This window comes from Echinops telfairi, unplaced genomic scaffold (genome assembly GCF_000313985.2).
Source record: "Echinops telfairi isolate 266 unplaced genomic scaffold, ASM31398v2 ScPeMD7_1;HRSCAF=3_0, whole genome shotgun sequence".
Taxonomy (NCBI): Eukaryota; Metazoa; Chordata; class Mammalia; order Afrosoricida; family Tenrecidae; genus Echinops; species Echinops telfairi.
Genome location: NW_022103896.1, coordinates 19,416,750 through 19,444,081, shown reverse-complemented (window position 1 = coordinate 19,444,081; position 27,332 = coordinate 19,416,750). Strand labels below are relative to the sequence as shown.

The 27,332-nt window shown below is 45.8% G+C and overlaps 1 protein-coding gene across 1 annotated transcript in view; it reads left to right on the top strand.

The window, feature by feature from the left end:
- Positions 1-22,903, top strand: part of DEPTOR (DEP domain containing MTOR interacting protein) — a 139,777-nt gene extending 116,874 nt beyond the window's left edge. The window contains exon 9 of the mRNA XM_004697413.3: positions 21,535-22,903. Coding sequence (XP_004697470.1) covers positions 21,535-21,663 — 129 coding nt within the window. The 3' untranslated portion in view covers positions 21,664-22,903. The remainder of the gene's footprint in view (positions 1-21,534) is intronic.
- The last annotated feature ends 4,429 nt before the right edge of the window (positions 22,904-27,332 follow it).

Here is a 27,332-nt window from a genome sequence, read left to right as displayed (position 1 = left end):
TGTGTGTGTGTGTGTGTGTGTGTGTGTGTGTGTGTGTGTTGGGGGGTGAGGGTAGGGGTGGGGTCAGGGCGGGTCACATTTTACACACAGTTAAATTTTGTCATGAATCTCTTGAAACATGCCCTTGGACCCCAGGGATAGTGTGATTCCCCCGACCTAATCTCATTTTCAGGTCAGAAAAGTAAAGCCCACAGAACGGAAATGAGTCATCCAGGGCCAAATGAGGCAGGCGTACTAACCCAAAGCACCTGTTCCTGCCCTCTTTCCCCTGTTCTGCCCCTCCCAACATCAGTAGCCAATGTCACACGGGCTCTATTTAATTTCCACAGTGTTCCCCTGTTTCAATAGTAAGACAGCCTTGTTTCCCTCTGTTGTATACCACTTACTGTACCGCAGACTGACTTCATAGCACTAAACGGTACCAGTACTGTTAGCGCCGTTTTACACATGAGAAAACCAAGACGCAACTAAGTTGACAAGGGCCAGTGACGCTGCACTGTAGCTCTTCTTGCGTCCAGAACTCCGTCCTGCGAGACTGGCAGAGGCTGGTATGTGGCTAGTATGGCACACGGGCTGGATGCCCGTTGAAGGGGGAGGGGGCACTGAACAATTTCTGTTTGCTCTCTCCATTTCCATCACCAGCTGTGAGGGATCATTCAGCAAGCGAATACAAATACTTCTGTAGTTTGTGGGTCAAGGCAGACTGCGGCCTTGCTCTGCTGAGTGTAGAAGGAGAAGAGACGATTGGGAGCACCCCACAGCCCCTTGTTTACCAGCGAGAGCAAGGGAGGCACAGTTCTCATCTTCCTGTGCCGTCATGGGTGCAGTTCAAGACTAACGACCTTGAGTTGGATTTCTGAGTTGTTATTATGATGACCTTGAGTTGGATTGTTGAGTTCTTATTATGGTAAACTCGTCTAAAAGAAGGTTGTCAGATGCTTGGACCAGGGTGTAATTTCAGTGCATGTCATGGGTGCTGTGTCTGAAACTGTGTCTCTGGGGTGGGGCCCTGAATGCAATCCTCTTGCTTAAAAGCTGGGTAAGTAAGAACCCAGAGATTGTTTGAAGGAGTTTCTTGCCCAGCGTCCCTCAGCCCTCACTGTGCATCAGTCACCTGGAAACTCCTACAAAAAGACCCAGCGATCTGAACTCAGTTGCTCCTTTAGGGAAAGCTTCCCAGGTGCTGGCCTGTGCAGCCAGAGGGGAGAACAACCAGTCAGCTCTCTAGCTCTCTCGGCATCTGATAAGAGTGCCGCCCGATCCCTGCATGCTGTTGGATGAAGGGCTGCGTCAACGGTTCATGCCTCAACTACAAAGAGGAGCAGAGAGCCTCTCTGTGTTTGCAAAAGGCGTTGCCCAAGCATTTGGATGGAGTCCTTTTAGGCCGGAGGTGTTTCCCTGCAGAGCTCCCACCCCGAGGACATTCAGAAATGTATCAGTCCCATTTGATGTCACATTTTGCCCAGAGATTTTTTAAAAACATGCAATGAAAAAGCCTCCAAATCTCAGTAGCTGTTCTCGACAGCCCAGATGGCTCATGGGAAGATCCCTGGTGGCCCACAGGCTAGAGCATTTGTCTGTCGATCCAGGGGACAGAGGTTCAGGCCTCCCAGCCACGCTGTGGGAGAGAGCTGTGGCGGTTGCTTCTGTAAAGATCTCCAGCCTTGGAAACCCCGTGGTCCCCCTCTGCCCTGTCTGACTTCTGTGAATGGGAAACCACCCGGCAGCAGTGGGTTCAGTTTTCGGTTGGCGGCACTGACTCGGTGCAGCGGTGCCATACGGCATTCGGAAAACATCGCGACTCTGTTCCAAGTGCTGCTGTAAAACAGATTCTACAAGAGGGAGGCTTTAAAGAATTAAACTGTCTTTCAGGGACAAGCTGGCCAAGTCACCTAAAATAGTTCTCAAATATCATGTTCTATACTATAATTTGGTGAGTAGTATCTGGGATCTTAAAAGCCCGGTTCTTTAGTGAATCTATATGTACATAGAGAGAAACATATACCAGGAAAATGGCTTATAACCGTGGTCCAGCAGCCAAATCCAAGTCTGTGCAGATTCCAGATCGGTGGGTCTGACGTGAAGCTGGAGACTTCTGACTTGTGTAGCTGAATGGACCGACAAACCCCGGATTGGCAGGAAGCCAATAGGCTTGTGGTTGCAGCGGTGAAAGGATCGAATACCAGAAGATCAGATGTACGACTGCAGAGGGGAATAAATCCCAAGGTAAGCAGGTAGGATGGCAGGTCCCTGATGACTCCCAGGATTGGCAGGCAATGTGGCAAGCTGTTGGCTCAGACTCAAAGATGCAGCATCCCCACCCAGCAAAAATCAAGTAACTTCTACACCGTGTCCACTTATCATACCATCTAACATCTATTTGTATGGAGCAGAGGAGTCTAAAGGAATTCAGAGGCTCAAAGAAGAAGAGACGAATAGCCCACATGAACCATGGCCTTTTCTAATCTAAGGCTGGAAGAACTAAATGGTGCCTGAGTATCGCTACCATCCACTCTGCCCAGGGACACCGCAGAAAACCCCAAACAGAAGGGGAGAAAAAATGTAGAAGAAAACTCAAATTGCTAAAAAGAACCAGAACTACTGAACTTATAGAAAACCAGACATAATCACTCTAAGACACCCTTTGAATTTGGAATTGAAGTTAATTTTGCAGGTTGCTTTCAGCCAAACAATAGACTGGCTTACAAAATAACCATTATCACCTTTCAACAATGAACTTTAAACAATGAACTCCTTGAGGCCAAATGGTCAACATTTTCCCCAAAGTAAAGGTGTGATGTCACCGATGGGAAGGGAGCAAACAGAATGGGATGAGACTGCCGGCACTTGGTAACAATTGTAAGCTGTGGCCTGGAGCCATATAAAATTGTTTCAAGGGGAACTTCATTGGCTATATAAACTTTCACCTGAAATGCAATGAGATTTTTTTAAAAGGAAAAAGCCAATCTTGAAAGGTTACATACTGTGTAAGTTCATCTATTTAACACTCTTAGAATAGCTAAAATGCAGATATGGATCACAGATGAATGGTTGCCACAGGTGACCCGTGGGGTTGGGAGTTAGTGTGGTCCCCAAAGGACAGCAGGCGGAGAGCACCCCTGAGCCTTCATGGAGTCTGTGGGAGGTTCTGGTGGTGATGGGGGCTGCGAAGGGGGCATGGCATTGCTCTGCATTCTTGCTCACAGCTGCCTCTGAATCTACTGTGTCTCAAGCGCCCCCTCCCGCCCCCCGATAAAAAATTGAATAAATACAGAACAGAAATGCATTTTATGTTCAGCTCAGGAGGCTGAAGCCCAAATGCAGGACACCAGTGGGAGGGAATGGCTGGCTCTCTCTCTTTCTCTCTCTCTCTCACACACACACTCCTCTTCTCTCATCCCAGGGAAGATCCTTGTCTCTCAACTTCCATAGCCCAGCAATGACCTTCAGCTCCTTGGAGAGTTTCAGATGGCACCTAGCAGCTCCCCCTCCCCTTGACTTGTGCTTACTTGTCACTGAGTTTAATAGGTCCTTCTTCTTCAACTCAGACATGTTGGCCACGTCCTATACTGGTATGGCCTCACTAACTCAACCAAGAAAGCCTTGTTGATAAATAGCCTAATATCCATAAAGAGCCCTGGACTTATAATGGTTTAAGCCCTCAACTGCTAGCCACAGAGAGGTGGTTCAAACCCACCAGCCACTCCTAGGGAGGAAAGTGAAACTATCGACCTCTATAAAGATCGACAGCCTTGGAAACCTAAAGAACGTGTGTATTGTGTTCTCCAGGGTCATTATAAGTAATGATGGCCTTCCCTGGTGATGGACTGAGTTGTTTATTTGTTTGTTTTTTAATAGCCACAAGTATAGCGGTCTGGGAGTCCCATAATGCAGTCACAACACTCAGCCTCCCCTAACTACTAGTGCAAACCAGCTCAGATTGCTTGGACCTAAAGTTGGGATTTCCACGCTTGGTGCCAGGGAGCAGCCTGTCCCCGGGGGTGGGTCCCTGTGCCCTGTGCTTTTAGAGAGCCTTGGCTTTTTAAAGAAAATTACTCCATTTGAGGTCTGCAAATCTAGCTTATTCTGTCCTAGGAAAGTTTTGTGGCCAACTTCTTATTCATTCAGATATGCTTTGGGTCAGAATGTGAGTGTTTCCCTGCGGAGGAGAACATGTTTATTTCCCCCACCCCACCCCTCTCTGTACCAAACCTACGAGGTGGGCAGAAGCGGGTGCTGGCCGAGGAAGAGTTCACAGAGCAAGGCTTTCCCGGGGTCTGAGAGAAGAGCTTCAGGGAGCATGTGGAAGGCCCACAGAGCCCTGCTTCACCATGGAGGAGAAAGCTGCCTTTGTGAGGGCTGTGTGTGCCCAGCTGGGTAGTCACAGCACAGCCACAATGTTCTGACTACACTGTGTACTCGGCAGGCGGGCAGCCGCCTGCTCATACAACAGTGGGGTTCATGAGATCAAGTTCAACTCCCCAGAATCAGAGTCACCAGGGCCAGGCACAGACCCCATCTTTGTAAGCCCAAGACTTCACGCCGCCTCCTAGTTTGGCTGAGGCCTGAGGAGGTGGAGCTGTGGGGGTGCCCGCGTTTATGGAAGCTGGAATCCTGGGCAGTCCTCCTTCCATGGTGCGTAGACTTGCATAGTTCAAACAACGTGGGCGCGTCAGAAGGCAAGTCTCTCCAGAAGTTTCTGTACTTCTAGAAAAAGAGTATGCAGGCAGGGAAATCACTGAGAACAATCCGTGTGTGCATATAGCAACGGGCTCCACTTTGCAGTAGGATGGTATCTTAAGCTGGGTTAGGTAGAGAAGCCGCAGCAGTAATGCTTAAATAATGTGTACATCTAGAGACATTGATATCCAGGACATGGCTCACATAGTTGTAGAAGTGGTTAAGTCCAAAGCCAGGTAGATTCCAAATCTGGGTCACAGGTTAGGTTGTAGGCTTCTCCTGAGTTGCATACCTGTGGGGCTTAATGAACCCAAAGTTGGCGGGAAGAGCACAGACTAGTGGCTGCAGAGCCAATGCATTTGAGGTCAGCAGGGCTAGATGGCAGGCCGCTGATGACTCCCAAGGTCAGCAGGCAAAATAGCAGGCCATTGACTCAAACCCAAAGACCTGGAGACCGATGAGCCACGTGCAGGATCCGTGCCACGTCCAAACCCTTCTTTCCCTTCTACTTCTTTTAATCCGCGTCGCCATTTCTGTCATTGCCACCCATGCTCTTACACTCCGCCGGCCTTGTCTCCGCACCATCTGTCCTCAAACCCGCCAGGTGTGTGCAGTGAACTTCTGGGTCTCCACCCCTTCGGTTCTCACCAGTCTTTGATCTTCTGCCTCAAGCCTCAGTGACTAATTCCATGTGCACTTCTTTTTTAGGGTGATCTAGTGGTGGGCTGGGGGTTCTGATGGTTCCATAGTTGGGAGCAAGAGCTAGACATATCCTGGGAGAGCGAGGAGAAGCTGGAAACGATCAGCACTTTTGCATTTACCTCTTCCCTCACTTGTAACCCATTCGCAAGTTGGCACCGGTTCTAATAACTTGCTTTTTCTACTACTCAGTCTCTAGTGCCTGGACTGTCAGCAAGGACCTTGGTTGCTCATGGTTACTAAACCTCTATCTGCTTGATAGGGTGAATCATTCATTCCTGAAATTCCTGAAGTGGAGCCATAAGAAAAACAAGTTAACTCTTCGGAAGGCTGTGGCCTAATCCTCCGCTGGTGGGCTGAGATCCCTTCTGGCCAAGAGCTGTCCATTAGGAAAGAGAGGTTGATGTGGAGTGGGAGTGGCTGTGCGATTGGGTAGGGAGCCAGGAGGAGCCAGAACCTGCAGGCACCTCTGAATCGGTTTCTCTCTACATCTAACCGTGAGAGTGAGGAGCCATGGTTGCTCCTTCACTTTCCTCTTCCAGGCATCCTGCCGATGTGCCGTGGGACCGACTCTAACCTGAGACTGTACAGAGAGGGAAGGCCGGAGGTGCTGGTCCCATCGTGGCCCAGTGGGTGCTACAACGTTCCACTGCTTAGTAGTCTTCTTGTGCTTCCTCATAACCAGCCCATAACGTGTTGTCAGCACAAGCAGGAAGAGGGATGTGGGCAAGCACGATTGTGATGCCCACCTCGTAATGGAGAAGCAAGGATTTCAGGTTGACACAGCAGCAAACTTCCCAGTACCTTCCACATGCTCCTGGGTGTGGCACTGTGGTTTATAGGTCTAGAGTGACCGAAGTCTTCGCCGTCTCGTTCCCTCTGACTTCTTGGAGCAAAAGTGCAAAATGCACAGGTTTAAGGTCACATCCTCTGTTCACTTGCACTTTCCAAACCTCTCAAAACAACCAGTCTAGCAAACTCTAGATGTGCACGTAGCATGGCTTATTTCGGTGAGTTTATAAGACACAGAAGAAATATGGCCAGGCTGAACCTGGCTGTCTGGAAAATATCCCTGGAAACATTTTTGGATACCCAGAATAGAAAAGTAAGTTTCCCAGGGTTGCCAGTAAATTAATCACTTTCTTCCATAAAGATGATGCAAAGGAATTTGGTTCTAACTAAACACTAATTGTGTTAGCATTTGAAATAAATAGTTACAGGTCTGGAAGCTGCCTAGTGGGTGAGCCACTTAATGTTTCACACATTCCAGAGGGATGGAAGGTTCTGTAGGAAAGGAACCAATCAATCAATATGTACTGAACATCACACTGGGCACTATAGTAGTCACTTTATTTGCATAATCATGGTTAATCTTTGTAATAACCCTATGAGCTGATTATTAGCTTTACTTTATAGTTGAGGCTGAAAGAATTTGAGTCACGCCCTCTGGTTATACTACAAAGTGGTAAATTCAGAAGCCAAGTGCCCAGATCTGTCTGGCTACAAAGTGAAAAGCTATTGGTCTTTCCATTCCATCATGTGCCCTGTTAAATGTGTCCTGATTATTCTACTTTGTGGTACTTCTACACTTCCCCATCTGGCTAATATCAGCAAAACATTTTATCAGCTCTCAGAAAGTAGTTTTCTAAATCTGAATTGGTTACGGTTTAAAGATTATCACAGGGCAATAATTTCAGGGGCTCATCTGCCCTCCATACAGACTCCATAATGGTATGCAGGAACCATGCGTTTCTTGGGGTTTCGTAGCAAAGGAGGCAGTTGCTCACAGAGACACATAGCCACCCATCCTTGTCTTCCTCCTGTTCCTGACTCTCGTTTGTCTTCTGCTGCTCCAAGGGACCGGAGAAAAATTGTTGTACCTTGCAAGATTTGAAGACCCCAGGCAATGACCAATGGGCTAGGAGGCAGAACAGAAACACTCATCACACTATTAGGAGATGTCCCATAAAGCCATCTTCCTAAATCCCCAAACCAGGGAACCAAATCCCTCAGGTGTTCAGTTGTATGTAAGTAGCTTCTGCAGCCACTCTTTAGGATGCGTGTGTCACTGTTGTAAATATGTTTGTTACACAGCCTTTGCTAATTCAACTTTTTATAGGTGTAGAACGCTACACTCACATTTTATTCTTGAACAAGACTTTGCTCCCAATTTTCTAAAAATCAGCTTGGCAGGAATCTCTTGATGGATGGGAACAAGTTCTACTCAGAGCTAGTCCTGAGCTTGGCGGCCCCATTCCCTGATCCACAGGTTCCTTGGTTCTGAGGATAACCCCAGGTACTGGAAGAGGAAAGAGCTCTTCTCTCGATAGGTCAGGAGCAGAGACCAGTTGCTTGGCTTCACCTACCCAACAAGAGATGCCTAAGGTTGGTTAGTTAGTCCTGCTCAACACACCCAGAAAGAGGATGGGTCATACCCAAACTTATTTATAATCATTTATTCTTCCCGTAAAATCTACCAACTAGACAGCAGATTGGCTGTATATGTCTGTGTAAAATAAACACAGGCATTTTGTTCTTAATGTCGATCATCAGCTCACTACCACTTAAAGAATGTCACTACCACACTTTAGGCTACCCCCCCCCCAACTCCTAGGCTACCTTTTATGAATGAAATAATATATGAAAAAATACATTGTATATATGAAAACAAAACTATAATGTAGTTATTTGTTGGATGAATAAGCTTAATGTGCTGTACTTCATTGAAAAATCTATCTTTGAAATTGTTTTGTATATTAATTTGTTACTATAGCACGATTTGGAAAAGAAGAACAATTTTCAAATGATAGGTGGTTAATAATGCATATTCTAAGGTGTGTCAGGCCGGGTAGACTAGAGAAACAAATTCAGGGACACTCGGCTATGTATAGGAGAGAGCTTTATATTAAGAATTAACTGAATATCAAGAAAACATCCAAGCCCAGTCCAGATCAAGTCCATAAGTCTGCTATTACTCCACAAGTCTGATACTAGTCCATAAATCCCTCTGCAGACACTCAAAGCCACATGCAATGATGCAGAATGCAGGAAGATCACAGGCAAAGTCTTGTGGGCCCAGTGGTGGTAGAAGCATCATCACACGGCAGTGTCTCAGGTGGCTCCAGCAGCTCTCTGAGTGACTCAATAGCAGGAAGGTGAAGGCAGAGATAGAGTGGTCCTCCTCTAGCGAGGCATTTCTCTTTGTCACCCTCCAATCAAGCTGGGACCTGAGTGACAGGCTAAACTCCACCCACATGTTCCTAAAACCTAACTCACACAGAAGGCCAAACCACAAATTGGATAAATAGTTCTTCTGGAGGAAGGAATTTGGGGTCAGAAGGGAACACTGACCTTGTGGGACATCTTCCCCCATAGCTATAAGCTTGTCTGGGAGTTGGCCATGACAGGAGGCAGTTAATTTATATGTTAAGAGCTATTCTACTGTTGGAAGTCCCAGTTCTTAATTACAGGGAGCTCCAAGGGACTCCCTGTACCCGCAGGGGCAGCCAAGTTTCTACTGGGAGTGCGAGAGTAAGACTTTCTGTATCCCCTGTGGTTTAAAAGGCCCCAGCAAACCGATTGTATTCCTTCAGTAGTCAATTTCATTGGGTCTTGTGGTTATAATGCACATATGTTTCTCCTTTTCAGTTACTGGATAGTTAATACCTTATGAAACCACTAGATCTTGAGTGTGCTGCCTGTCTTTGGTGCAGGAAGATCCTGGCAGTGTTTCTAGCACAATAGTGGGAAAGTGACGTGAGCCGTTAATGTAAGTTATAAACCGTTATTCGTCCTAATGCACTTTCTGTAGAGATGATCGCCAGGAAGGCAAGGTTTTGCTCGAACCTTTTAGGGACCCAAGACCTATGGATGGAACCAGTGTTTCTCCCATCACCCCACCTTGAAGTATACCAGGAACCCTAGTGATGCAGTGGTTGGAAGTCCTTAGCTGCTAACCAAAAGGTCAGTCGTTCAAACCCACCAGCCACACTATGAGGGAAAGATGTGACAGTCTCGTTCCATAAAGATTAACTTTGGAATCTCTGTGAGGCAGTTCTGTCTTGCGCTGTAGGGTTTCCAGGAGTGTTTGTCGAGTTGCTGGTAAGGAGTGTGGTTTTTCAAGTGCACCCAAGTTGGGGGATTTTGTCCTTGATGCACTCAATTGAGCAGAGTATTTGAAGGACAAGCCTAGGTCTGAGCTGTTCCCGGGGTTCATTGGCATTGGAGGGTCCTACATTCGGTTTGAGACCAGGGGGTACTTTGGGTTCTCAGTTAAAGAAAAAAAAGCAAAAGAAAAAAGCTCTAGTGTTGTATTTTGTTATATTGTTATTGTTGTTCTGATGTGATGAGAGTCATTCTTACATGTGTTTGGCATTGTTGCAGGGCTCATTGTCTGGTCTGTTCCTTGGGGACACACATCATCGCCTCTTTTAAAATGTGTAAAGCTTATGGGAAGACTAATTCTCTGGAGAGAGAATCCTGTGCTTGTCCAAGTGCTGGATCTCAGCCTTCTCCCACACCATCCACTCGCCAGACAGTTGTATATTTGGTAGAGATTTATGGAGTTGAACATAACAGTTGCAAATAATCCCTCCTACTCCCCCCCCACTCCCCAGGATCAATGCTCCATTGTAACACATTAAACACAAACACACAACTGATTTACTGCAGCCATACCCCAAACGTCTGGTGAGCGTTTTTCTCACATCCAGCACTCTAGAGATGTGAGGACCTCACACGTCCTAGCAACCCTTGGCGGGGCTTGGGTCTTTTTGTGATCTTTTGGGAGAGGATTGTCATGGAGCCAAGGTACATGCCATGCCTACGTCCATTGTGAAGCAACTTCTTTAGTGTGCCTTCCTCGTAAATGGGACCTGAGAGTCCTTACCAATAGAGATCCCGGTGGTGCCGTGGTTGAATGCTTGGCTGCTGTCCTGAAAGTCAGCAGTTCTAACCTCTCCATGGGAGAAAGAGGTATCAGTCTACTTCAAGACACACTGGGGTGAGGGTGGGGGGCGCGCACGTGGTTCTGCTCCGTGTTACAGCGTCACCGAGTTTGGGATGATTCGAGGGAAAACTGCAACACCACTTTTTTTCAAGTGTGTTGATTGCTGCCAGGGGCTGCCAGGGTGGCTTCCTGGAGAGGGTGCCCTGAAGAAGGCACACTCTCCCTCCTCGCCTTGATTTTGGTTTCTTCCTTTTTTACTCACCACCTATTTTCCTATCCCAAACCAGAACCGTTTCCCAGGTTATAAAGAAGCACAGTTTGTGTGAACTCTGGTTGAAGATAAAAATAAGATGGCAAACATCCCTGCCACGTCAGGCCCAGATGGAAAGAGTAGCCTGAATTATCCTTCAAAGAGTGACAATGACGGCTTCGTTCTACACCCCTGGATACGGAGGAGAGTGAGGATGATGGCGGAGTGATGGTCGTTATCACACGGACATTCTTACCTGGTCAGAGACTGTAAAGGGAAAAGTCAAATGCCAGCTTTGAAGGCAATGTCTTCTATGAGAGGCACTGGGACACCAGGTCAGGGGTTCATCCATGCGGTGCTGATTTCAATTTTAGGGGAGCGGATTACGTGTTTAGAAGCCCTGGGGGCCCAGTGGTTACAGCACTTGACTCCCGACCAAAGCATGGTCAGTGGTTCAGCCCACCAGCTTCTGTGCAAGAGAAAGAAAAGGCAAGCAGCAGTCCACGTCCATGAAGACCTGCAGCCGTGGCGAGCCTGTGGAGGCAATGCTACCCTTTGCTGCAGGGTCGCTCTGGGTTGGGATCCACATGATGGCAAGAGGTGTTCTGTACTGTGGTGTTTAGGTGGCAGAATAGCCTGGAGCCCCAAGAACACGAGTCTGGAGTTAGACTCTTGGCTCCCAAACTTCTCTTTGTGAACTTGGCACTGTTACTCTACTTTTCTGAGACTGTGCCCCCAGCGGTGAAATGGAAGACTAATCAGAGAACCTGTCTCATGGGTGTGTTGTGCAGTTTAATGAGATTACTCACATAAAGCTCTTGGGGCAGATGGTAACTGTAAGCCACGCCCACTGCCACACATTGATTCTGACACATAGTGACCTTGGGGACAGAAGAAATCCACTCCATTGACTTCCAGGGCTCTAAATCGCTGTGGATGCAGACGGCCTCGTCTTTCTCTCAGGGAGCAGTTGCTGGGTTTGAACTGTCAGCCTTTCAACTAGCAGCTCAACACATAACCCATGGCACCACACGAGTTCTTCTCAGCTACGCTGGCACTGTGCACGCCGACTGGTAAGTTGTGATCTAACAAGTCGTCTGGTGTGTGGCGCAGTGCTGGCTTTCCACAGATGGCCTGACAGAGGAGAAATCAATCATCCATGAAAGGTTAGCACCTTATTTAAATATTCATGCCAGTGTGTTCACAGTCTAATATCTGGCTATGAAAACCCTGGCATGTGACTTAGAGCCAGGGTTACAGAAATAGGAACAGAGTGTTACCTTTTTCCCCTGACCTCTAAATCTGCAACAGTTCCTAGCCATGTGGTCATTACTCCTGCCTCCGGCTGCTATGGTTCATGGTCAACAGCAGCATGCTTTGCTTTGGATGTTGTAGCTACCAGAACGCCTCAAGCCTTCTTCTCAGCAGGCCTGATCCTGGTCTGAATCTGCCACTCAGCGCTAAGTGGTGGTGGCTCACGGGTAGCACTAAAGCTGTGTGTTGACCAAGGTGGCAGCAAGTTCCATTCTTGCCAGTCTCGGGTGTTGAAGGACTTGGGGTGAACTTGCATCGTAGTTTTCCATTTACATTTCTGAGGCCGGAAAAGACAAGCTTACAGAGAAGGAGAGCAAAGGGGTAACGGGGTGCCTCGGACTGAGGATGGCCGCGGGTAAACGTATGTGAGTTGATGGAAAGATTCTAAAACTGGATGCTGGTTATGGGTATACCAACTCAGTAAATTGGCTACCAAATGCTTGGACCATAGACTTAATACAAGTGAGTTTTATGGTATGGTCGTGCCATGTCCATAAAATAGTTTTAAAATAGCAAAAAACAAAACAAAATGTGAGTCATAGCTTGCCACTTACGCCTCTCTTCTGTTTTCTGCGCCTGGACTGGGCAGCTTTCCCATCTTTCCAAGCTGAGCCCAAGCTCTCCCTGATGGTTTCCTATCTGTTTCTCCTTCGGGCATTTCCTGTCTCTGAAATGCTCTCTGTCTCTGTCTTGCTAAGTCCCTGGCACCCTTCTGTTAGTTTCCAAGAAAGCCTTAAAGTGCACTAAGCCATCCATCCTTCTTTTCACGTCTAGACTAGAAAGAAAGGACTAAGCGAAAAGGCTAAGGGGCAAGTGTCCGCAGCCCGCTAGGGATGAAGTGTGTTGGTGAACACGGATTTCTAGGGCAGGGAGGAGACACCGGTACACTCTCACATGTAGTGTTTCTCACCAACCGCATTCTCACTTCAGACAAAACAATGGAATGACTGTGACAGGATGCTGAGCGTGCAAGAACCCATGTGCAGTTACACAACCTCATGAGCACTGTCTGCCAGGCCCGGTGCAGGGTGGGGAATGGGAGGAACGATGATTCCGTTGATCTGGCTTCCTCTCAGGAGGAAAGCTGGCATTCAGCCGAGGCATTTATCCCAACCTGATCACACCCTGAAATGTGCTACGTCCTGCGTCCGTCTTCCTGTACTGAGGCCGGGCTGCAGGCCAGTTCGTCTCAGTTCAATCGTGGTCAACTAAGCAAAGCTAGCAGGGGTTCACACTTGTAAAATGTGGGTGTGCCAGAATGATAACAGAATGGGAGGGAATAAGGGCAGCATGCACACTGCAGAGCAACCAGATCTCTTCCTTAGCAGAGTCAGAAACAGCGGTGCCCGGCTCAAAGATGGTGGCCAACCCCGTCTCTTGGAATGTGTGATACTCTCCACAGCCCTAGAAGGAATCCAACCTCTCACACTAGGCTCCTGAAGAGACTCAAGCTACACCCTCTGAGCCTGCCATCCTAGGGCCCCAGCCCAGAATTTTCCCGTTCTGGTGATTGCTCTGGTATACCCACGGTTTGCAATTCGGGTCTGTTCCACTTTCTCGCATAAGCCAAGACTGAAACAGTTTGAACTGCTTCAAAGCCCTGCCCTGAGGAGGCCAACGTTGATTCAGAGCATTTTTTCCTACTGCCCCTTGCTCAGATACATCACTTACTTTGTCCTATTATAAATTTATGAAGGTTTTCTTCTTTTGGTGTTAAGGAGAATGTCCCCCCTTAGCCCAACTTTTGAACCTCAACCTCATTGTGGGAAAGGAGGTACAGGGCAGCGATTGGATAGATCCTTTTTCTAAGGACCGTGGGCATGTCTTAAAGCAGATCTAATAAAGAAAACTGTAAGCACAAGAAAGGCACCCCCCCACACGTTTGAATTCTCTGGACCACATATGAGTGACATCTAAATTGTCCTGCCTCCTCTCCCCGTAAGTGGTCATATGCACCCAAGATAGATCCCTTCCGAGGTAGTCACGTGTTCCAGCTGGTTTTGCCTGTGTGCTTTGCAGTATTACAGAGAAATCATTTCCCCCCTAGGCTGTGTGCTTCCTGCAACTGCTTGTAATACTTGCTGATTGAAGAACACAGTGTACCACGGATGCTAATTAAGCCCATTATGACCAAGTATGCGACATCGCCATACCTGCCCTGTTTCTAGGCCATCCGGAGCATTTTTAGTAACAGGCCACTGGTGCTGCTGCAACCACAGCAGTTGTGAACACCACTTAGGGAGAGATGACGTCTTTCCAAGCAGCGGCTCTAAAAATACCGCCTTGAACTTCAGCATGATGAATGCTGGAAAGCTATTCTGTGTGTCTGTGTGCGCCTCGTTCAAGGAAAAATATTTGAAACGCATGTCTTCGTGCCAGGTTTCCATATTCTGAGGATTTTAAGTCACACAAGAAGCAACCTAATCCTAACTCAGTTTTGAAAATTAGGACTTTCTCATGAAGCAGTTGGTAGGTACTATCGCGTGAGTCCCAACTCGGCTCCCCTACCCACAACGGCACGAGCACGCCCGTGCCCGGCTCTGTGCCACCCTCTCAAATGTTGTTTTGCGTCCGCCCGTTCTGACAGTCACTGTGTCAGTCCATCTTGCCGAGGGTTTTCCTCTTTCCCACTGGCCTGCTTTACCAAGAACGTTGTCCTTTTCCACGAACTGGTCTCTCCTGATAACATGTTGCAAAAGTCTAACTATCAACCACATAAGATGTTGGCTTGAACTTGGCCTATTTAGCGAACAGTTCCAGCAAAAAGGAAAAGTTTTCCACTATTCTCTGAATTCCTCAGAGCTGACATCTACATATTGTACTTTACACAGATACATGTAGAGCTTTTATGAATCCAACATAGTTTCAAATTAACTCAGCTGTGTGGTCACGAGCAATTACACCTCTTGGAAGTTCGGTTTGTTCATAGAGGTTGTCACCGGCCACAGCGCGTCAATGGCAAAACACGGGCTCCTGCTCACAGAAGAAGAAAAGAAAAAAGAACTTGGCAATGGCAGAGGACGAAAGAGGATAAGAAACTGGTGAGAAGGATATCAATGGAGAGAATTAAAGGGAAAAGCTAGAACCAGGCTTTCTAAGGGACACAGGGACGAGAGAGACCTGAAGATCCAAGCAGCAGAGCAGACGGATGCTCTCTGTTATTCAGCTCCGGAGTCAGTGCTCCAGAGAGAGGGTTTGATTGGCCAAGCTGGAGTCACATGATCCTGGGGATCTCTGCGGCAGGGCACCTTGACTGAACGCCCATCGAATGGTCACAGTAGGGCAAAGGTGATACCATAGAAAAATATGAACTTGCTTGAAGTACAATGGCAGCTGGTTGGCCAAAGGCCAGCATCTGTCATCCACAGCTGTGAGGAAGATTGTTGATGAAGTATGTAAAGTACCTGGATTGGTGCCTAGATGAGAATAGGATTCCAAGAAGTGACAGACTTTATAAAGAGATTGCCTGCTGCTTTGAAAAGAATTCTTCTACGATATTCTTTCCCCTAACTGAATGTGAAGCTTCATAAAGACAGAGACTTCTGTTATTTTAGTATTTGGTGTCTGCCTTCCACATACTAGCTACGGCACCAGGTCTTACTCTTTCCCTCACAACCCCAGGGACAGTGGGTCTCCCCTTGACCTTTGACCTTTATACACCACACCTAGAAGATAGATGACAGCTCAGTTCAGGAAGATCGTGGGATGTGGGTGACACATAGGGCTTGCTCTGCCCCCTCTCGCCATCTGCCACTCTGGAGAGAGTGAGGGGGAGGGGTTGCTTTGAATAGGCTGAAAAATATTGTTTTTAATTGTAGATTTAGAAGTTTTATCGATGCTAACAAATATCCCATTCTTGTCCAAACAGACTATGGAGTTTTCTGTTGATAATGAGGAAGTAGTGTCACACGAGCACCCCTGCCCCAGTCACGTGACTTAAACATAAGAAACAGAGTTGTGCAGTCATCGCTCGAATGAATTTTGGAGCATTTTCTTCATTCTTGTGCCCATTATTATTACCTCCCCACCACCCCCGCCAGCCTACCCTGCCATAACCCTAAGAACCTATTAACCTAGGTCCTCCCTCCACAGCTTCACCCAACCTGGATTTCATTGACAGAACGTCACACCAATACAGAACCCCAAGAGCAACAACAAAATAAACACAGAAAAGCTTCAGTCCAAAAGAAAGCGGACAATAACAAAAACTAGAACAAATAACAAAAAATTAGAACCAATTAAAAATGGGTCAACATGGAAAACAAATGATAAGACGTTAAATTTTAACCTACCTATATCTGTAGTATCAAGAGGCAGTTGTGTGAATAGAACAGGGGAATCGTGCATGGTTTAAAATCAGGAAAGGTGTGCAATGGGGTTGTGTCCTCTCACCAGACTTATTCCATCTGCATCTGAACAAATCATCAGAGAAGCTGGATTATGTGAGGAATGTGACCTCAGGATTATTAACAACCTGTGGTATGTAGATGCCACAGCCTTGCTTGCTGAAAGTGAGGAGGACTCAAAGCACGTGTTGATGAAGATCAAGGATTGCAGCTTCGGTGTGGATTACAACTCGATGTAAAGAAAACAATGAAAATCCTCAAAACTAGGAAATATCATGATAGCGGAGCAAAGATTAAAGTTGTCAAGGATTTCATCTTGCTTGGATCCACAGTCATTGCTCATGGAAGCAGGGCTCAGAAGATCAAATGATGCATTGATTGGGTCAATCTGCTGCACACAACCTCTTAAAATATCGAAATGCCAGTGTAAGATATGACAAAACAATAATAATTTTTAAATTATCAAGGGTTCATGAGGGGGGCAAGGAGGAGGGAGGGGGGAAATGAGGAGCTGATATCAAGGGCTCAAGTAGAAAGCAAATGTTTTGAGAATGATGATAGCAACAAATGTACAAATGTGCCTGACACAATAGATGAATGTATGTATTGTGGTAAGAGTTGTTCAAACCCCCAATAAAATCATTTAATTAAAAAAACATATTGAAAAGCAAGGATGTGACTTTGAGGACTAACGTACACCTGACCCAAGCCATGGCATTGTCCATGGTCTCATCTGCATGTGGAAGTTGAACACTGACTAAGGAAGAAGAGTGGATGTATTTGAAGTATGGTCCTGGAGCAGAATGTTGAAAGTACCAGGGACTGCTAAATGTACGAATCAATCTGTCTTAGAAAAAATAGGGCACAGTGGTCCGTAGAGGCAAAGATGGTACATTTTGTCTCATGTACGTTGGACATATTGTCCGGAGAGAACAGTCCCTGGAGGAGGACATCACGCTTGGGAAAGTGGTGGACAGCGTGAAAGAGGAAGGCCTTCCACAAGATGGATTGACACAGTGGCTGCAACAATGGGCTCAAGCAAAAGAGCCATTGTCAGGACTGTGCCGTGTTTTGTTCTGTGTGCATTGGGTCACTCTGTGTGGTCACAGCTCAATGGCACCTAACAACAACATATCTGCATAAGGAGTCCTGGTCGTATGGTGAGTTATAGCACTGTTAACCACAAGGTCAGCAATCTGAAATCACCCACCTCTTAGAGGTGTCCGTTCCCATAAAGAGATCTAGTCTGCGAAACCTGTAGGGGAGTTCTCCCCTGCCCTTGAGGATCACTGTGAGTCACAAGCTACTCAATGGCAGTGAAGCGTATCTGTAGCAAGAACCCTGCCGCTGTAGTAGACCGCATACCTGGCCTGCTGATCAGTAGGCTTTGTATTTTATTTGAGAGAGAAAGTGTGTGGTGTACATGTGTGTGCATTTTAAGTACAAGAAATGACCTTTCACTTTTCAGAAATGGCATTACTCACGAAGACGGGTAAATCTAATATCATATTGTTTTGGTGACTCTCCTCTTCCCTTCTCTTTGGTATCATGCACCCCTGACCCCATCCTCGAACTTAGACACACCCACCAGTCATATGGCTCTTGGCCAATGTCCATTACTGCTACCACTAGTCTTTTTTGCCCAATCAGCCCTGCTCGGCTGACCCTTTGTCCCACCTCTGAACATCCAGGATATAGGTCCTAATTATAGGTGACTTAATGCCCTTCCTTCCAAGTACCATTACCTTCACCGTCCAAGGTTCTGCAGCCTCCAAGAGCCCTGTACTCAAGAGGTGCAGGGACCAAACTCTTTGAACCAACCTTGCCTCCCTCCTTTCCTGTCCATAGCGACCTGTCCACTGCTGGTCTCAGACTCCTTTTCCTTCTGTTCTTTTACTGTTTGTGTTAGTCCAGGTAGACTAGAGAAACAAATTGATAGACACCCATATGTATATAAGAAAGAGATATATAAGAGCAATTGAATATTGAGGAGATGTCCCAGCCCAGTCCAGATCAAGTCCCTAAGTCCGATATTAGCCCATGTGTCCGAAACCAATCTATAAAATCCTCTTCAGACTCATGAAATACATCCAATGATGCCGAATGCAGAAAGTCACAGGCCAGTGGGTTGGAAGTCTTGCGGATTCAGTGGCGTTGTAAGCATCTCAGCGCTGGCAGGGGTCTCCACGTGCTTCTCTGGCTCCAGAGGTCTGGTTGCATCAGGTTAGGTCTATGTGGCTTCTCCAGCTCCCAGGGCATAGCGCCATGTATCTTGTCAGTCTCTCAGGGGGTGAGCAGAGAGTAGTGTCTCCTGCCTCCAAGGAGGAAAATGCTGGAGTTCCCAGAATTCTCAGGAGAAGGCCATGCCCACACAGAAGTCTTATTGGCTATGACCTGATTGACAGACTAGAATCCACCCCTTCACTCTTAATCCTTTCAAGTCCCCAACTGACACTATATTATGTGACTACCACCCTGAACAACAGGTTTACTGAGATAGATTCCTATAACATACAGCTCACCATTTTAATGGATACAGCTCAGTGCATTTTAGTATATTCATAAAGTGCAGTGATCTCTACAAACAATTGTATCCCCTCTAAAAGAAACGTTGGAGTCTTAAACGCTCCCGGAACCACCATCTAAGTTGCAACCATTGGTCTCTCATCCAGAGGAAAGAGGAGTGAAGAAAATGGGAGATTCGTGGAAATCAGTCATCCAACAGACGAATGGACCACATCAATATAATCTCCGTGTCCCCCAAACCAGAAGAACCAGATGGTACCCGGCTACCACTACTACCTGCTCAGAAATTCCTGGACAGAGTGGTAGAAAAATATAGAACCAAACCCCAAACTATTCAAAAGGCCAGGCTTAGTAACCAGATAGGGACTGGTGAAACCAACAAGACGACAGCTTTTAGTCATCCTTCAGTTTTGGAAAGGAACTCACCCAATGGCTCAACTTTCAGCCTACCAATACACAGAGAGGTGTGCACACTTCAGGATCATCAGCCATTTGTGATTAAAGGGACAGTATTTCCCCTCACAAGACTGAGGAGAGGAGGAGGCATGGAAATAGGTAACACCAGGAGAAAGTGGGATAGATAATGGTAGATGGGATTGCAATCAATGACGTGAAGCAAAATGTGTATAAATTATTGAATGGAAAACTGACCTGTAAACCTTCACCTAATTCATAATGAAAAAATTTTAAAACAGAAGAAACTCTGGACCACTTTCGCTTGATTCAAATCTAGTCCCCAACCCATGACATGTACAAGTCTTTTTTTATGGATTTGCCTGCTGTGGACCATTGGCGTCAGTGGAATCAGACACTACGTGGCCTTCTGTGGCTGGCCTCTTCAACGTAGCCTCATGTTTTCAAGATTCATCTATGTTACAACTGTGTACATAGTTCATTCATGTGTGTTACCAATAATATTGCACTGCATGGGCGTGTTGTTCGAGGCCATCCAGTCGGTGCCTACTCATAGTGACTCTGTGCACGACAGAAGGAAACGCTGCCCGGTCCTGCGTGGCCCTCACAATTGTTCCTATGCCTGAGCCCTTTGTTGCGACCACTGTTGTGTCGGCTCATCTTATCCGGGCCCTTCCTCTTTTTTGCTGCTCCGCTACTTGACCAAACATGACGACGTCCTTCCCCAAACACTGGTCTCTGCTTGCAGTATGTCCGAAAGTATGTGAGATGAAGTCTCACCATCCTTGCCTTTAAGGAACACTCTGGCCATACCCCTGGACATTCCACATTCTGTTTACTCTTTCATTGGTTGATAGACATTTGGGTCCCTTCAGTTCTTGAAGGCCCAAGGCTCCGTCTCCTCAGTGCTTTCCCTCAGGTGAGCCCAGGTCAGGGTTCACAGACTCATATGCCTGTCAGCTAAGAAAAAGAGGAAGCAGCCAGGCCTGTGATAGATAGGAGGACATGGGTACCAGCCTGCCACTGCCAGACAGCCATCCAGATGTGGTGATCCCAGGTCTTCAGACGTTTCCAGAGAAACCTTAATTCATGTGACAAGCTCCTCATTTCTAGAAGTTGGTGGATCAAAACCAACAACTGTGAAAGACTGACGAGGCATACTGGGGTGGGACAAGCCACTGAGTGAGATTCCTGGGTGGGGAATTCCCAGGTCTTGGCAACATGCCTCATCTTCCAGAGCCCGAGAAGGGCTAGCTTCAGGGTGAGTGTTCATCTTCTCATGGGATCACCATGAGGTGGGATCAAATGCATGGCAGGGAGTTTGAGTTTTGGGGTTTCTCATTGGTCCACGCACAAAAAACCCAGTCATTCCGGAATGTTGGAGGTAAAAAATGGCCCAAGGCTCGTGGACGACATTCCTCTCATGCCTGGGCTGTGGAGTCTGCTGCAGCAGAAAAGCAAAAGAAAGCACAGGCCAGTGTCTCCGTTATTTAGGGTTAAATCATCTGGTAAATTGTTCATGGCCTTCAGGATTGATGACCTGCTAATTGTGACTTTGATGATGACTTTGACCTCAAACGTGGAAAAGCACTGCTGATGTGATGCTGGATGTGCCCAGAACCAACAAGGACAGGCTTGTTGAAGCAGGAAAGGGGAACTGCCGATTGTACGGTCTTTGGTGTGGGAAGAAGACCGCAGTGACTTAGGCTGGGGAGTAGTGGGGTTTATGACAAGAGCGACTGTTTCCTTGAGAAATTAACCACTCTGCTCGTCACAGTCCACATTCCTTTTGCGGTTGCATGTGACGATGAGGGAAGTGGGGAGTTTCGTTTGTTTTTAATAATAATGTGTTGTGTCGTCTGCAAAAGTTTCCACAGTAAATGAAGCTCCTAGTTAACAAGCACCACCCAAAGTGTTAGGAGAAACTGGCTACATTTTCACAGTGTGGCCACACTCTCATGAATTCTCTTCTGGATGCTTCTTTCCGGTAATGTGGATTCCTTGTCCCCTTCATTGTTACTCTAGAGTCTGCAGACCGTTCGGTTTCATAAAGATCAGAGATTCCCGAACTTATTTGGTGTGCCGCCCCCTTTTCAGAAAGAAAAGAAAAATATTCAGTGTCCCCCAGTCCCCCCATAATGAACAACTTTTGTACTATAGCCTCCAATCCAGGATAAAATGTATGTGTCTGTTTTTGTATCCCCCTGGGATGGTCCTAGCATCCCCCAAAGGGTGATACTGCCCACTTTTGGAAACACTGATACAGATGTTAGACGCTCGTCTGTAGCTTAGTTAAAAGGTGCCTGTGAAGAACCGGGAGCTATAATAGCTGCTCTTCCTCTTCGTCTTTGTTTTAGGTCTGTCAATTCGTCGTCTCAGTAAATGGACTCAATGTGCTGCACGTCGACTACCGGACGGTGAGCAATCTGATCCTGACGGGGCCCCGCACAATCGTCATGGAAGTCATGGAGGAGCTAGAGTGCTGAGCCAGTCAACCTTCCTCCCTCTCGCTGCATCCTGCCTGGGGGAGGCTGAAGCCAGACAGTTCAAACTGTTGCAATGACAAGACTTCATGCAGTGGATGGCTTTGGCTATGGTTCCTGCATACATTCACATCTTCATTTGCGTTTCACATACTGTTTGGTTTGTGGAAGACCCGGGTAACATGTCTTAAACAAAACAAATTGGTGTGCCAGTGTAGCAGAATATTAGGAAACAAGAGTTTTCCTACGTGGTAGAATTGCCTTACTAGATTTCTACTTGTACTTCTCATTCATTGTTTTTGATCTTAATGAATTTGTGGAACGTTGTTGGAATGCTGTCTTAGCCCAAACAACAACATGTTAAACAGTCCTCTTTGCGGAAGTTGATAGAGTAATTTTCATAGACTCCCAAGTGCATTCTTTCCAAAAGTCAGCATGGAATTGCCTAATGATCTAGAGTAATTGCAAATCGAAGCAGCACCCAAAGGTTGTTTACTAGCATCTTGGAGAAAGTTCAAGTGCTAAAAAAGCCATCTGAAAATTATTTTTCTTAAATCCTGCCTTTAGTAAAACTTTTTACTAAGCATATGTTTGCAACAGGACTTTTGTTGATAATAAAGGAAACAAAACACCAAGGCCTTGGGCTGTTCTTGGGTGAAGGTGCATCAGGGGATACAGTTTTAGACTCTACCCTCCTTTTCTTTGTCTCTTTATGAGCCTATTGGTTTACATAGAAACCAGCAACCACGCTTTCACAAGGTAATTCCTGAATGTGTTGAATGCCAGAGAAGACATTTGTAGGTGTACAGATCCAAAATTAAGCCTGCTAGCAGGGTTTCCCTAGCAGGTGCCCCCCTTTTTAAGTGAAGGATTCTAGAACTTGGCCCAAACAGGGTAAGATCTTGACTGGAAATTGCCTTCTCAGCCTGAGGTTCTATGAGCTGTCTGGTGTAACTTGTTTTAACAACATGACGTGCTGCTGACGGGGGGGAAATGATTTTTCACCCAAATCGCCAGATTATGTTGTACTTTCTCAACTCACTTGTATATATGCATGTTTCCCATCGTTTGGTCTCGAAAAGAGTGAATTGGGGAGCTTGGTGTATTGAGGGAATTCCTCACCGTGCCAAATTAAGGAGACAGAATACCAAATTTTTGTTAATCTCATGTAGTGAATTCTGAATGACCAGGTTGCTTTCTCGCCACGCATTTGCAAAATAAAATACCAAATCTTTTACCACAACCCTTTCTTTGGATCAGTCGTCATATGCTCGGTACTGGTGGAGCAGACACGCCACGCTGAAGATTTTATATTTTGTGTACACACAGACACACACACACACACACACACACACACACAGATTTGAGTGTTCTGCTCTATGACTTTGGTCAGAGAACAGGCTTGTGAAAGAAGGTGGAAAGTCTAGCGTGAACACCATGAATCTGAAGTGGAGTGACTGTGTCCCCTCCGTGGGTGTGCGTGTTGATCCTGGGTGCCGGGTTCTCTGTCACGAAGTTGGTCACCTAGTCCTGCCTTGCGTCTTCATCACAACCCTTGACGGTTATAAGTGTTAGCACTCTTATTTTTCAGAGGTGGGAGCTACGCCTGAGCCAAGTGTAGATGGTTCACAGGTCACACAGCTGCAGGAATTGCCACGTGATGGGTTCTGGGTATAGGCACACGTCTGTTGAATGCTGAGGCCCGTGTGCTCTTTGTTGCAGCTGCCTCCCCAGCCCCTCCCACCACGACTTAGAAACCTGGGCGGTTTTTTTGAGGGTGGGAGTTCGGGGGGTCAGTACTGTCCTGATCTCCGTTGACTCCTGCAGAAGTTAGTCCTGTGACTGAAGCCAGGCAGCCATCAATTGTAGGCCTTCCCACTCTGCTTTCAAACTTGGTGTAACACCTTTAGAGATGGGCCTTCCTGTGCCCAGGAATGTGTTGGTTGACAACTGCTTGCTACTTGGTTCTCACATCCTAATGTCTGTGAATGGAGCCTTGGTGTTAGGCTGTTAACTTCCAGGGCAGTGGTTCAAGCCCATCGGTTATGCTGAGGGAGAAAGTTGAGGCTGTCTACTGCCATTAAGGTTGACAGCCTTGGCTTCCGTTACTGAAAACTGTGCAGGCTTCAGTTATTGAGAACCTCCCATGGCTCTCTCTGCTCCCTTCAAAAAGTCTTTTGGTTGTTGACATGTTTGTGTGATGTGATTATGTATCTGTGGTGCTGGAAGTTGTTTTGTTTCAAAATTAGCTCAGTATTATTGGTGCAAAGTCAAGTTTGTTAATTCGGCTGTAGAAAGACAAATGAAATTGCTGTTAGGTATGACACCTTTGCCAGATGTTGTGTTATTAATCTCTGTCACACAGTTGTGTCAGTTGATGAGGGGGTTAGTTGAGAAAGAGCTGGTAATTCAGGGAAGATACTGGCTCTGAGGACGTGAGCTGTGGTCTACTTCACACCATCATACACAAGGGAGGGAGTGGTGTGGAAATAGTATTTTAAAACTTCACGACTTTCTGCTCAAGTTGGACTCGCATAGTTCCAAATAACTCCTTCCTTTCAAATATGCTGTGAAAATATGGTTTTCAAGGCTCATTTAGAACTGCTGAGATGGATTCTTTTCCATGTAGCTTTAATCCTGTTTCGTGTTGATTGTAAATAATCAGATTATCAGTCTAGAATATTTCAACTGTGCTGATTGGTTACAGTATACTGATGTCATTGGCCATGGTTTTCCTCATTTAAGGGAGAATTTTGAGTGTAAGGTGTGCTTCCTCAGGTTCATACTTGAGGGCAAATGTGCAGGGTACCAAAACGGAGCCCCTCGTCAACAGTCGCACATGGTACTGTAAGATGCACTCATCTATGTACTGACCAGTGTTTTTTAATTAGGCGGAGTCAAAACGCTAACTTACTGTTGAAATTTTTAGTATGAAAATAGGTGGGAGTATGGCCTCCAATAAAGGTTAATTGTTTGAAAAACACTGGCTTTTGGATTTCAACTTTTCCTGTTTTATAGGACATATTAGTGCTTATTCTCTGCTAAGAAAAAGGTTTTGTTATAGGAATAATCTCCTACTAATCTGTTGACGAAAAACACAGGAGGCTCGAATCTAATTCTGTAAGACAGCCAAAAATGCCATCCGTAAAGATGCTGCAATGTGGCTGTTTTCTGAAGCTCTCATTCCTAGTGGGGCAAAATCAAGTGTAATAACAAATCTTCTTCTGTGCAGTGTTTGATTCAGCACCATTTTACCCCAACACAGCTGAATAGTACTGGCTACTAGAGATTATACTACCTGGAAGAAGGTTAGGTGATTGTTCACCACTTTGGGAGAATGTTAGTGATTTTCACATTTTAAACCAGTTAGAAATCAGTTACATAATTCTGTTTATTTGGAGCGTCAAAGTTTGAGGGTCAATATCTATTCAGACTACACTTAACAATAACCAAAAAACTTTATGGATTCATTCATTCATTCTCAAGAAACCTTACTGTGGGATTGTTTATGTTTGTTTGTTTGTTTGTTGCTAGACATTCTACACAAGTAGCGGGAATATAAAAACCAGTGTGCATTCCCTTGGCTGTAGTCCCTAAGAGTTGACTGTGGGCCTGTTTCCTAGAAGGTTTCTTTCCATGGGGAGGGGAAAAATATAATCATAATGTTAAAGCGGCTGTGTCATGCTAAACACATCACCATCAACCCAAGAACCCAGAGCACAGTGACTTGCCTTTCACTTCCTCTTGCCCTTTCACAGTAATAAGCACTGGGTCTGCCAGTTTCTCGCTTTGTTGCTATTGTTCTTAATAACGGTTGAGGTGTAACTTTTTATGAACTTACTACAAGGACATCTTCATGCCATCTTTGTTATTTTGCTTGTTTTCCATCGAGATCATGTTACTGAGATTCATCCAGATTTTTTCCCCAGATTTTTATATGTAGTTAATTCAGTAATTTTTCATAGCTTCATAAACTTCTGCTCCACAAATTATCTGTTTTCTTGACAACAGGCCTTCAGGTTCTTTCTGTAACTATTGTTGTTGCCGAGGAGGCTACTATCGCCTGTCTCTCACAATCTACTGTCCATACGGGAAGCCCTTTCTCCTAGGGAGACTATTAGAAGAATTGCCAAGTCAAAGGAAATGTGCGTGCTCACATTTACAAGGTCACATCTGTGCAATACAATTTAACAGCTCACCCTGACCCAGAATTGTAGAACTATGAACTTTTTTCCCTACAAGGAATTGCTCGTCTATTTTGCAGCAGCGTTAACTTGTCTCTTCAGTCTCAGAGACTGATCAATCATGAGCCCATTGTCTTGTGGATTGAAAGAAAACGGCTGTGTACTGTCCCTAAACTCAGCATAGTTACAAACATGTAAGTATCCAGGGCTTTTAATACTAGATCAATAATTGTTAAGGACTTGGTCACCATGGACACATGTGTTCATAATAATTTACCCCAAACTGACTGCCACCGAGTCAATTCTGATTCTCTAAGTCCCCTCACTGGAAGCATCTTCTTCCTGCAGGAGATACCATTGCCCCAATCTGCAGATGGTTCATTGAATCATAGAAAAATAAAATGTATTACTCTTTTGTCTTAATACAGTGTTTTATCTCACCAGTCTAGCTAGTTTCTGAAGTGGCAAAATCAATGTATATCTCTCATTAAGAATTGAAGTGATGATGTGCTGATTATTATCCTCACCAGCACTTGATATTCTAGAACTCCCTAATTTCTGTCAAATAAATGTCAAATTTGGTCAGTGATATTGAGGGTCCTAAGATACTGAACAGACAACATTTAAATCACAGGTTTTCTAAGTATTTGTTTGCCGTTCCAACTCCCTCCATCAGTGTCTTCATGACACTCAGAGTATCTTGAAACTCTCTATCCTACAGCAGCTCTGTGGTCGAGGCAAGGATTCTTGGGAGTCTATAAATATTGGAGAATATTCAGCAAATAATTTTTCCAGTTCCCCATAATGTATGGACCTGGATTTCCGTAAACACATTTGCAAACAGTGGTCAGGACCACTGTCCTTAAAAAGTTTATACAGTCAGGACAAGAGGAAAGTAGGACCCTGTCCTTAAAAAGTTTATACAGTCAGGACAAGAGGAAAGTAAAAGGAAAGAGAGGAAAGAACTAGGAGGCAAAGAGTATTTATAGAGGTCTAATTACAGGCATGTTCAGATGTAAATATATTTAGATATGATGGGGAAATAGACCTATGTGCATATATTTATAGGTTTAATATTAAGGTAGCAGGTGGACATTGGTCTTCCACTCAAGTACTCCCTCAATGCAAGAACATTTTGTTCTATTAAACTGGCATTCCATGATGCTCACCTTCCTGACACGATCACTGAAGACAAAGCATAAGCAAATGTTGTGAAGAAAGAAAGCTGATGGTACCCCGCTATCAAAAGATATAGCATCTGGGGTCTTAAAGGCGTAGAGGTAAACAAGTGTCCATCTAGCTCAGAAGCAACAAAGCCCATATGGAAGAAGCACACCAGCCTGAGTATTCATGAGGCACTGAAGGGATCAGGTATCAGGAATCAAAGAACAAAAAAATCATATCATTGTATGCTCACCTCCCTGATATGATCGCTGAAGACAAATGGGTGCATAAGCAAATGTGGCAAAGAAAGCTGATGGTGCCCAG